The 13,352-nt window shown below is 34.8% G+C and overlaps 1 protein-coding gene across 3 annotated transcripts in view; it reads left to right on the top strand.

Moving 5' to 3' along the window:
- The window catches only part of SLC45A4 (solute carrier family 45 member 4), a 140,130-nt gene that overhangs the window by 109,000 nt on the left and 17,778 nt on the right, over window positions 1-13,352 (top strand). For all 3 annotated transcript variants that reach the window (XM_051971158.1, XM_051971159.1, XM_051971157.1), the window contains 2 exons: window positions 7,618-7,806; window positions 11,454-11,633. In XM_051971158.1, the coding sequence (XP_051827118.1) occupies window positions 7,618-7,806; window positions 11,454-11,633 (369 nt within the window). The remainder of the gene's footprint in view (window positions 1-7,617; window positions 7,807-11,453; window positions 11,634-13,352) is intronic.

Below are 13,352 nucleotides of genomic sequence, written 5' to 3'. Positions count from 1 at the left end.
TCCTCCAATGTGTAAATCCACCTTACCTCTTGTTCCCTTCATGCGATGAACATTATAGCAGGAAATGGTACTGAATTTGAAGTTGGAAGATGAGAGTTCAGATCCTGGCTTTCCCACCTAGCTAGCTACCTGTTTAACTTGAGCCAAATGACTTAATCTCAGCACAGCTTGTTCTCATTTATATGCTGAGGAATTGGGACCAGGTAACCTCTTCTACCTAGGGTATGATCTAATATTATTTACCTTATTTAGCCTTATTTACTCTGTGAGTAGGTACCTAATAAATAAGATACTTAATAAAATTGCTTATCCTTATCTTTGGAGGGGCAGTGGTACAACATTAAATAATGAGAACAGAGTTGAACTTTTATTGTACTGAAACAGTTTGTCTCATTTGAAAAAGCTGATTGTAACTGAATGTCTGATAGTATCATACTTTGAAACTTTTATTAATTTATTAAATTAAACCATTAGATGAATTGAATAGAATAAAATTTGAATAATAAATTTAATAAAACCACCTAATCTTTAAACATTCTTTAAGAGCAAAAACAGACAAGGAAATTCAGCCCCAGAGAGGTTATTTGCCCAACATCATATGGATAGTGTAGCCAAATTGAAATTCAAACTAATCTTCTGACTCCAGATTAAGTATGTCATATACAGAATTTAGTTCCACATCCTCATTTATAACAGATAATTAAAGTCCAGAGAAAGAAAAGGACTAGTTTTAGGTCATATAGCTTGTTATTGGCAGAGCTAAGACTAGCACCTAGATTTTTTGATTCTTAATTCATTATCCCAGAAATTATACCACTACATCATATTGCCTGTCTATGTGTATCCAGAGGGTAAATTGAGACATTTGTTAATTGTTTTTGGATTGAGTCCTAACTTCTGTCAACCATTCTACCTAAGCCTTAGGAAGTGTGTAGGAATGGTGCAATTTAGCTAATGACAAATCTAATCTAAGGTCTACTACTTGATTAATTCAGAATCTACCACATTAATCATCACTGAAAGCATTTACCCTAAACTGCTAGTACTGAACCAAGCAATCAACATTTTTGCTGCCTTACTATTTAAAATGTTGAGTAATACTGACATCATTATACATAAAGAAAATGCATAGAACTGTACAAATGTTGAACAAATACAGAATTGACAAGGGGGCAATTACTGAGGCCATTTCCAATTTGGATATATTTTAGAAAGTTGAATATTTGAAATGGATCTGTCTGTCCTTAGAACACAGAATGTTCAAAAGTACCTTGCACCTGTGGTTTTTAATTTCTTCCTGTAAAACAAACACGTTGAACTATATATACAATCTTTTTTTTTTTTTTTTGCTTTCTTTTCTTTTTTTTTTTTTTAATAATAACTTTTTATTGACAGAATCCATGCCAGGGTAATTTTTTTACAACATTATTCCTTGCACTCACTTCTGTTCTGATTTTTCCCCTCCCTCCTTCCATCCCCTCCCCTAGATGGCAAGCAGTCCTATATATGTTAAATTATATATACAATCTTGAAGGCTTCTTCCTTCTGAATCTATGACCTTTCCTCCCTCCCTTAGATCATTTTTAGCTCTACAATTTTGAAGATATCTGTATTATCAAAGCCAAGTACAAGTATCAAGGTGATATGTTACATAGAGGTCTAAATATTAAGTATGTAAAAAGAGTGAATTCAAACAAGTTTTACCCCATTTGTTGGGTACCCACTTTATTGAGGTTTCAGGAACCCTTTGATCAAAACAAGATGGGAGACAATCTAAAGAGATTATTCAGGGTACTTTGAAAAGTGAGATAATGGACCAGAATTTAATTTACCAAATAGAAGTAAAAAGGGTTAAACAAGTAGAGATTGTTTAAGGATATGGAAGATGCTTAGATTGGGGGTAAATCACTGGCTCTATTTTTTGCTTACCTTTGTAAACAGGTCATTTAAGCTATCAGAGCTTGTTTCCTTATTTTTAAAATTGGATGTTTAATATTATAGAAAAGACCTGAATTCCATGCAGTCTACCTTTCTTAATTTTATGGATGAGGGAATTTTGGCCTAGGAAGATTAAGGGACTTGTGAGGGAAGGTCACACCGTAGAGTTAGAGGCAAACTTTGAATCTGAATGAATCTGAATTTTCCAAGTCCTGAACCAATGCTCTGGCCACTCTGCTATGCTACTTTGGTGCTTCCATTCTGAAACTTATCATGCTCCAGATTGTGAGGTATTATAATGTGTGAGCTGGATTTTTAAAAAGTATTTTACCATTAATATTGTAGCTCGAGAAGGAGAGAGAGATAGGGAGATAGAGATACAGATAAATCTCTATGTATATAAAATGCTCACATTAGTGGTTGTTGAATTATTTCCCTCTGTGATCCCTTTTGGGGTTTTCCTGGTTTAGATACTAGAGTGATTTGTCGTTCTCTCCTCCAGCCCATGTTACAGATGAAAAACTGAGGTAAACAGGGTTAAGTGACTTGTCCAGGGTCATGTAGTGTTTGAATCTCTATTTGAACTTAATAAGATGAGTTTCTGACTATAAGCTCAGTTCTCTACCACTTCCCTGTCCTCAAATACTCTCATATGCACACTTTAATTTAGTTAAAAAACAACAATTTTGAGATTATTTTTTCTTCTCAAAATTAGCTTTTCTTATAGTGAAGAACTAGAATCCACTTTATGCATTATACCACTCAAAAACATTTTGTCTTCTCACATTTCAGCACACAAATCTGTATACTCTGACCCAGTGATGCTTTAAATAGCAGTGGCATGAAACTTTCCACAACTATTGAATGTGACATTCTGGCCAAGAATTAAGTCATCTTGTGTTGAAACTTAGCATCCTCAATTCTAGGATGAAATCAGAAAGGATAAACTTGTGTTGGTTGTAAACACTTTTCCACATTACTTGTAGTTTCAAAAGGCTTTTTCCTTTATAAATGATTTACGCAAATAATAGAAGAGTACTATTTTTCTTGCTGTTTGAACAAAAATTTTCTTTGCTCTTGGAGCTTTGTAGGAAGTGAAATGAAAGGACAGAGTACACTGTACTGTAGTTTGTTCTCGTACATCTAGGTTCTGTGTGATATGGGGATTATTACTGCTCCTTCACACATGTTCTCAGAGTTGGAAGGACCCTGAGAACATCATGAGTCTAACCAGTGCCTCAGTAGAACCATTGACCTTCAATTGTGAGAGACTCTACTTCCCAGGTTATTCCGTTCCAGTTTTCATAGCTCATATGGTTGGGAATTTGTTCCCTCTGTAATATCTATTCATTCACTCTTCCTACTTCTGCTTCTTAGATCTGAAAACAATGTCTGAATCCCTCTTTTATAAGATAGCCCTTTAGATATTTGAAAAAAATGGCCTGGGGCAGCTAGTTGGCACAATGGATGGAGTGTAAGGCTTGGAAGCAGAAAAACTTGAGTTCAAATTCAGCCTCAGACACTTGATAGCTCTATGATGCTGGACAAGTCACTTCACCCTGTTTGCCTCTTGTTTTCCTCCCTGAAGTTAGGAATGGCAAATTCACCATCTAAAATGACTCATCAACTATAATGAATTATGACTTTCCCCTAGGTCTCTCTTCCAGGTTACACATCTCCTGTTCCTTCTTTCTATTCTTACAAAGTGTATCATTTCTCCAATCCTTTTCCCATAGAGCAGCAAAGTATTAATTCTCTTGCTTATGGAGCTTCAGTAATTGAGTGATTTTTTTGACTGCTTCCAGGATAAAGTATAAATTTCCCTAGCTAATATTTAAATTTTTTCATAGTTTTCATTCCACCTTGCAGCTGGGTGGCCCAGTGTTTAGAGGGCTGGACTTGGAGTCAGAAAGACCTAAGTTATGTGAACTATGGCACACTTAACTTCTGCCTTAGTTTCTCATCTATAAATAATAAATAATGATGTAAATAAATACTAGCACCTACTTCCCAGGATTTGTTGGGATGATGCAGTGTTTTACAAACCCTAAAGTATTATATAAATGTCATCTGCTACTGTTGCTGTCATCATCACCACGATTATTTTGATTTGATATTCCTCTTCATGTGCCCTAACCTTCAGTCACTAGACTACTTGTTCTTCCCAGTACATGACATTCTGTCTTCTGCCTAAGTGTACAGACTGTCTCCTATGCATAGGATGATCTTCTTCTCATATCTCTTCCTTGGAATCCCGAACTCCATTCTTAGCCTGAGCTCATGCCATCTCCCACACAAAGAGACCCAAATCATTTTTCCACTCCCACAAAATTGTCAATTTTTTTTTTATTTTTTATGTATACTTCTTTCACACACAGATGAGAAATAAAGCTCCTTAAGGGTAAGGACTTTTTTTATTTCCAGTATAGTAGGATCTTAATAAACATTTATTAAGCTATGCCGAATTAATAAAAAAATTTCTCCAGTCCCTTCACCATCCCAGTTATCCTCTTCTGTATATTTTTTTACATTTTCCTCTTTAAATGGATTTGAGAAATAAACTCATTATTTTAGATGTGATCTGACTGGGACAGAGGTTTTCACATGTTAATGACCCTGACTCTTAATATAGCTTTAGGTTAACTGTCATTTTAAAAAATAAAAATAATAATAATAGTGCTTACTACACATCAGGCATTGTATTAAGTGCTTTACAAGTATTGTTTTATTCTCATAATCCTGAGAGGTAGGTGCTATTTTTATTCTTATTTTGTAGATGGGGAAACTGAGCCAGACAGGTGAAATGACTTGTTCAGTATTATATAGTTAGGATATGTCTGGGTCATCTTTGAACTCAGATCTTCTGTGCTCTTCCCAAGGGAGGTATCTTGTAATTCATTAAAACTCCCAGATCTTTGTTCATGTATACTCTTCATCAGATATGCAATATCATTCTAGAGTCACCATTACTAAACTTTTCCATATTGGAAGATACTACCAGATAGAGAATTCATAATGATCACAAGATAAGGGATTTAAGTGTATTAGTCTGAGAAGATACTGAACTCCCTTTGTCACCCTAAAGCATTCTAGGAATTGGATATTTAATGATATGTGTTCCCCTTTATTTTGAAGTATCTTAACACAGGTCAGGTCAGGTTACTATTAATCTCCAAAGCACCTTTAAGGAAATGGAGATAGAAAAGAATTATTTACAGCCTTTAAGAGGAATGTGTGGAAGTGACCTATTTTCCCTTATTTTTACCCTGGTATTATTTAAGAACTCATTATGAGCTCAGGATAGTGGGAGATTTTTTTTTTTCCTGATCAAATGCCAAACCCTCCTTCCTGAATTTTAACTTCACTACTGAATCTTGCCACTTCCACCCCCTCCTTACATTTTAAGAATCCTGACTACCACTACATTTAACTTAAATTTCAACTCTGCAGTATTCATTCTAAAGGCATTTTATTAAGTATCTCTACTATCTGTCATTTGAGGGGAAGAATCCTTCAGTTGTAAGCAGGAGCCAACTTAGATAATCTGTTTTCTAATTGGACTCTTGGCTTATAGAGTAGCTGGCAAAATTACATGGTCTATACCCAGGGTAGTATGAATGCCGTGATCATAGTATAAGTGCTGTAGGTTCCAAAATAAATGGTACAAGGCTGGTGACACATTTAAAGCCAGCACAGGCCAAAGGAATCCCTACTTCTGGGTTCTTAAAGTTAGTTTTGATGTTAACTATATAGTCTTTTCATTCTTTTAAATTTCTAATGCTTTGGTTGGACAGTTTCAGATACTGCATTTCAGTGTGGGAAATAAATACTATTGGATTTGAAATTCATAATCCACAAATGTGGAGAAACAACTAGAAGAAAATACTATATTGCCTTGGAGGCAAAACCAGTCAAAACTTTCTATTCTAAAACAATGTGTTAAGGACTTAGATACACTAAATCATTGTAGGATAAACGCATAGAATCCAAGAGGTTGTTTTTTTTGTAAAATGAGCATGTGTCTCCTCTCCAAGTTATCCACCAGTCTTTACTTAAACCCAGTAGACTTTGGGAACTGATTTGCTTCACAAAGTACACCATTTCATTTAAAACTTAACTAGCTTACTAGCTAAAATCCCATGTTAGTACATCAGTGTTTTCATTTGCATTCAGAAGATACCAATACTGTAGTTGTTAGTTACATTCTTTCTCAGGAATTGTGTGTGTGTTTGTATGTGTGTGTGTGTGTGAGACAGACAGATTTCTTCATAGTTGTAATGAACATGGTGTGAGTTCTTTGGAAGTAAGAACTATTTTTTCTATTTGTATTCCTAACACTGAGCATAGTGTTTTGCATATACTAAACAATAAAAATTAAACCTTTTCCATTTATTCACTGAAGGATGGAGGGCAAATAAGCTGACTTGAAAGGGAGTTTGGTATGGTAGGAAAAGCACTGAATTTGGAGAGTTGGAATTTCAGAATGTAAGTCCGCTACCTCAGTGACTTTGGTCAAATTATAGGAAACATAAACTGGTAAGGCAAGAAGATGAAGATCATCTATTCTACATTGTACATAATCAGAAATAGAATGAACTTTGGATAGCACATACAGTTTAACCTGGACCTCAGCAGAATATAAAAGGAGTGTAATATCTACAATAATGTTATGCAGTTTCCATATGAGTACATCTGTTCCTCACTCAGCTCTCTTTGTCCATCTAAAAATGATGTTACTAAAAAAAAATAAATAAAATAAATGATAATACTATATTAAAAACCTCAAGGTTGTTTTGAGAATCAAGTGAGATGATTTGTATAAATTTATAATATGACTTTCCCACTTATTTCATTATGAAGGGATCAGACTAAATGATCTCCTTTTTACAGAATTTAGTATATTGCATTATAAATAGCAGAATTTTGGTTTTTGCTTTTGAATTAATCATCTTAAACTGGAAATTGAATGGATGCCCATCAATTGGAGAATGGCTGGATAAATTGTGGTATATGAATGTTATGGACTATTATTGTTCTGTAAGAAATGACTAGCAGGATGAATACAAAGAGGCTTGGAGAGACTTACATGAACTGATGCTAAGTGAAATGAGCAGAACCAGGAGATCATTATACACTTCAACAATGATATTGTATGAGGATGTATTCTGATGGAAGTGGATTTCTTTGACAAAGAGACCTAACTCAGTTTCAATTGATAAATGATGGACAGAAGCAGCTACATCCAAAGAAAGAATACTGGGAAATGAATGTGAACTATGTGCATTTTTATTTTTCTTCCGGGTTATTTTTACCTTCTGAATCCAATTCTCCCTGTGCAACAAGAGAACTGTTCGGTTCTGCAAACATATATTGTATCTAGGATATACTGCAACTTATCTAATATATATAGGACTGCTTGCCATTTAGGGGAGGAGGTGGAGGGAGGGAGGGAGGGGAAAAATCGGAACAGAAGTGAGTGCAAGGGATAATGTGGGAAAAAAAAATTACCCTGGCATGGATTCTATCAATATAAAGTTATTATAAAATAAAATAAAATATATATAAAAAACAGAAAAAAAAGAATCATCTTAGCAATACAAAAAAACTCCTAGGTGAGAGTAAAGAGCACAGTGATGTCTTGAGATTTTCTTAAATGTTGTTGTGTTTGTTTCCTTACAGGTCTTCCAGAACAGTACTATAGCCTCACTTGGTTCCTTAGCCCTATCCTGGGCCTCATCTTCACTCCACTGATAGGTTCTGCTAGTGATCGATGCACACTTAGCTGGGGCCGCCGGCGGCCTTTCATTCTTGCCCTTTGCATTGGAGTTCTCTTTGGAGTTGCACTTTTCCTCAATGGTCCTGCCTTAGGTAAATATTATGTGAATTTCCTCTGTTAAAAGATGCAGTTATGAAACATTCATGAAAAAGTTACTGAGCTTTATTACTGTTCTCATTCATTATGAGAGACAATATTTCTCAAAAGCTTGAACTTTTTCTCGAACTAGAACTCTAGGTTCCAAAACTGACTTCTTGTATGACCTTGGTCAAGTCACGTCACCAATAGCCTCCATTTTCATTAACTGTAAAATATATATTTTTAAAATTATAACCTATGTGAAGAAATTGTAAATTGCAAAACCCCTATAGAATTTTGAGCTAGTAGCATTGTTCTCAGTATAAAATGATTCGGGCTAAACAGGGTGTGTATTAAAGTCCTTAAACTTTCAATGGCTTATTTTCTTTTCAGAAAGCAGGTAACTGTTTTGAATGTGTTACAGAATTCTTTGCAACGGCCACTTCTTAGTTATTATTAATACAATGGTTACTAGCATAATATTTGCATGGTTTGCAATACATTCAGCCAGGCTCTCACATGGGAAAACCGTAGGAACCTGTTCACAGGGAAATGTTTCCTGTTGTGATCCATTTTCTTTTTAACGCATATCTAACAATACATCCTGTTTCCAGCATTATTTCAAAATTATCTTTTTTTTTCCTTTTTCTTTTCTTATGTTTCGTATTGAAAAATTCCAGAACCAAGCTTAATATTTGTTTTTTATCTAAAGTAACATTTTCTGGGAAGATGATTCTTGCTTTGGGAATCCTTATCAAAGAAAGTTATTTGAAAATAAAAGCCTTGTTTGAGGCAACAACTTTTACTGTCATGATCCTGAAACACTTTATATACTCAGTGAGGTTCTCCTAAGATACAGAGTTTTAAATTTTCTTTAACTAATTCATCAGCTATTTAGGGTAGACAGTAAACATTTTCTTGTGTTCATTAGAAATTCAGTTACAGATAGCCCTCATTTGGGAGATTGAGTTCAGTAGAAGTAACTAAGAGCTAAAAACAACCATATAAAGTAGATAGTACAAATTCTGAAAGGATTGATTTATTTTCTTACTTAGCTGTAGGATCACCCTCTCTTAGTTATTTGTATTCTCCTTCTCTCTTCTAGCCCAAATATCTTTTTCTTAGCAGAAGAAAAATAAGAGGGGAATAGCTCTGCCTTAATTTCTGGCCTTAGTTAGTCCTTTTCCTTTATACTTATCTTCTCCTTTTCCCACCTGACTGCTTATTTCTTCTCTGTATCTCTAACTGTGCCCCAGGGCTCTGTCCTACAAATATTTCCCCAACTTTAATTTTTCTTGATGATTATCAAGATTATCATGATTAGCCCTTAAGAAGATGACTCAGATCCCTCTCCTAAGCATCAGTCCTGTATCACTAGCTAGTTGCTGAATATCTGCACTTGAACATTGTACAGACATCTCAAACTCAATCAGTTGAAAATAGAACTTAACATCTTTGCCAAAAAGCATTGTGCTCTTAAACTTTTAGTTTCTGTACAGGACATCATCATCCTTCAATATCTTATTTGTTATCTCCCTGTCATCTGTTAATCTTCTACTTTAACCAATCATTTCCCAAGTCTTCACCTGAAAGGAATACCAAGCTACCACTCTTTATCTTTCATATCTATCTCTTTATTCATGTGACTGACACTTAATACAGGCTTTTGATCTGGTCTCTTGCAATTGATCTTTTTGCCTTCAGTCTCTCACCTTTTCATCTCATCTTTTAGATAACTGTACTCATGATCTTTCCGCTGTATATAGATGTTGTTATGCCTCTGCTCTCAAAAAAAAAAAACTCCAGGCATATCCATTTGGTTCTAAGATAAAGTGCATATACTATTTATATTTAACACTTATATAATCTGGATCCACTCTATTTTTAAAGACCTGTTCCACATTAACACCTTTTCACATGCCCTATGTGCCGTTCAAGAACTTGGTGTTTGCCAGTTCATAATAATAAGAGGGCTTCTTCTTCCCTCCCTTTACATAGGCAGTCTGTCCTCATTCATAGAGTGCTTCCACTTCTGCCTGTCAAGATTTATTATTTGCACAAGTGCCACCTCTTTTCCCCCTTGATATTAGTGCTCCCCCATTCTCGCCTTAATCCTCCTCCAAATTATTTTTTATATACTTGATTTTTCTTGGTTCTGTGTATGTTGTCTCTCCTGTGATTCTCACTAACCACAAAAGAATGTTAGCTTCTTGAGAACATGCATCATTTTCTTTCTGTTTTTATATCCCTCATTCTTTGTATTGTGCCTTTCACAAAGTAGGTATTGGATAAAAACACTTGTCAAATTCAAATAAAAGCATGGTTCAATGGAAAAAATACTGGCTCTGCGTCAGAAGATCTGAGTTCAAATTGTTCCTCAGGTACTTATTTACCTGGGCAAGTCATTTAACCTCTGGGACTCTTAAGTCCTTTTCTGTAAGAGGAGAGGAAGGGTTGACCTAGATGGTTTTCTGATATCCTTTATACTTCTAGATTTGTGACCTTGTGGTCTTAGTCATCATCCAGCTGAGCAGCTTTTAGTTTTATAAACCCTTCTTTGATCTTTCCCTTTTAGAAAGCCCCTATAACATTCCTTGCCAGATCCAGCTCATTTGGTGCTGAGCTCAGATATGTTTTTAATGAATCTGCTTTTATCCTCTCTTCTTTCTGCCTCTTCATGAGAAAATCCCTGAGTTCAGGCTCTCTGGAGCCCCAGTTCTGATGCTTCATTGTTGAGATGTCATTTACTACTTATGTGACCATCATCGTCACTGTACCTCAACTTTTTCATCAGTTCATCAAGGGATTATTTATAAAACCTTTGGAAAGAATAGATAATGTATTTTTAAAATGTTATTCCCTCCAGTATGTTAGATGCTGAATCCATAAATGAAAAAATTCTGAATTCTAATCTTGGCTCTCTCACTGACTTGCACTGCAACTTTAGGCATTTTGCTAATTTTTTAGTTTCCTTATCTGTAAATTGAGAAGTTTGTATTAGATGATCTCCAAAGTGTTAAGATTCACTGATTCTATAAAGTAGTGTTGGTTATAGCAATTTATAATTTTTTAAAATCAGAATTAAGCACAGGATAACTATGCTTTAGGCATTGAGTTTGTATTGGGGAAAGCAAGAGATGTGGAAATGCAAAGTTTCTCTCTCTCTTTTTTTTTTTGGTCCCATTAAGTCATAGCTTGTAAGTAATGTACTGAAGTGCAGAGTCACTTCAGTAACTCAACAAAGAATGAAATTTATTTCTCTCTGTCATTCTTGAAAATTGGTGATAAACTATTCTGTATTAATCTCACCACTACACAACTCATTTCATGATGGTTGGAATAGTTGGAATTTCCTCTCTCTTTTGATAGAAGAAAATTTGTAATATTTTTGAGGGACAGGGAGCATTTTTTGAAGGAGAGGAATGCACTTATGGGGGGTAAACATATCCTTACTACCAGAAGAAAATCCAGCTCCAGCTACTTTTCACTCTCCCAACAAACTATGCCAAATAATGCAGATACGCTTGCTCTCTTTTAAAGATATAATCCCAGTAAGTGTTTTCTTAGCTTTCTTCTTTCTAGATTTACTTTTAAGAACTTTATTCCTTTAATTAACAAAACCTTAAAGATGATTTTGATTCCTTTTCATATTTGTACCTAGGTCTGGCCCTTGGTGATGTCCCGAATAAGCATCCAATTGGCATCGTCCTCACAGTACTTGGTGTTGTCGTTTTGGATTTCAGTGCAGATGCAACAGAAGGGCCAATTCGTGCCTACTTGTTGGATGTCGTCGACAGTGAAGAACAAGACATGGCTCTTAACATCCATGCCTTTTCAGCCGGTAGAAAACACTTTTCTTTCTTGGCATTTCAAATTTTGTTAAGAGAAAGGTGTCATTTTAGAGCTGGCAAGGTACCAAGAGACAGGATAATTTGTATTTTACTGATTGAATCACAGTTAAGAGAGACAACTTCCTGACTTTATTATTATTATTATTTTTGATAAAGAGTGAGGGAAATAACTAGATGATAACCTTTATGAATATTCATGTTCAAAAACCATCAAGAGATGGATATTGAGAGTCCTAATCCTCAAAGCCTTTAAAACCCACCAGCATTCCTCACATCTAGGTAGTGTTAGCAGACCAGGATAGTTGAAAGAGTCTTGAACTTGGATTCATAAGATCTGAATTTCATTCCTGATTATGCCACTTACTAGCCACATGGTCCTTTTTGCTCAACTATGAAATTCAGGTGATAATAGTTGTATTTACTTGTTATCTCTGAATTTTAATTCTCTAGTATTAGAACAATTCCATAGTCTTGTAAGGATCCAACAAGATAATGTAAAGTACTTGCTAACCAAAAGTAAGAATTGTAAGTCATTCCTGTAGAGGTTGTCTTTTAAAGTAGAGGAGTAGAATGCTGACTTTGCACTGTCTGCTGCTTCCAGCACTGGTAGAAGCTCTCAAACGAACAAAGCATGCCAGAAAACTGTATCATGAAGCTACAGAGCACTAGAGCTTAAAGGGAACTCAGATAGCATTTTAAAGGTTAGGAAATTAAGACTCCAAGGGATAAAGTGGCATGGGGTCAGTCAGTGGCAGAACTTCAGACTCAGACCCAAGTCTGTTCACTCTCACCTCTCAGTATCCAAAGGAAGATGAAGTCTCTATATGATAGCACCAAGCGAACAAAACCATAAAGTGGAGTCTTGCTGAAGTGGTGGAAAGTAAAAGTTGGATATAGTGTGTCATTTTGCCTTCTTATAATATGAATTATTATATATCAGAACTGAAAGTTGTTTCTTGGACCCTTTTCACTGATAAGGTATTTAAAATGTAGTGAAAGCGAGTATATTAGACAAGACATTGCAATTAAATAAAAATATGTGGAGTGGGTTAAAAAAGAGAATGTTTCTGCCTTTTGTTTATAATAGCCTGGGATTCTAATACACTTTTACAACTCCTACAAAGAAAGGGAAAAATACCTTTTTCTCTATAGTGAATAAGTGATTTATTTCCTTTTTAATGTTTGGTTTTCTTTAATAGGACTGTCTCCTCATTTCTAAGTTAAGAACATATTAAAGCTTAACTCTTCTCAAATGTGAACATAAAAGATCTCCAAGCAAGAGATTTGATGCAGCATCACTACATGTTTATTGTTGAGAAAAATAAATATTGGTTAAGTTTGAAAATATTTAGTTAACTAGTTTCTGACTATGCTTTAAGTATCACTTTTACTTAAAATATCTCTGGGTCTAAATTGATTTAGGAAAAAACCATGATAATTGACTTGTGGTTTTAGTTAATGTTATTTCTCTTTTACCTAAATTAAAAGTTTATTTTCCCTACCATAAGAGATAATTTGAGTTGAAAATTTGTTTTGAGATGATGTGAAGATTTTTCTTTAGTCTAATTTTCATTGGAATATTGTCATGATACCAGCTCCTGTTTCAATAGCACTTTGTGATTGACACATTTTCTTACTCAACTGTATGAGTCTAGGTAAGTAGTGTTAGATAATATCCCTGTTTTGCATATTATATATAGCTTAAGCCT

This window comes from Antechinus flavipes, chromosome 1 (assembly GCF_016432865.1).
Source record: "Antechinus flavipes isolate AdamAnt ecotype Samford, QLD, Australia chromosome 1, AdamAnt_v2, whole genome shotgun sequence".
NCBI classification, from domain to species: Eukaryota; Metazoa; Chordata; class Mammalia; order Dasyuromorphia; family Dasyuridae; genus Antechinus; species Antechinus flavipes.
This window is presented reverse-complemented; position numbering and strand designations above follow the sequence as displayed.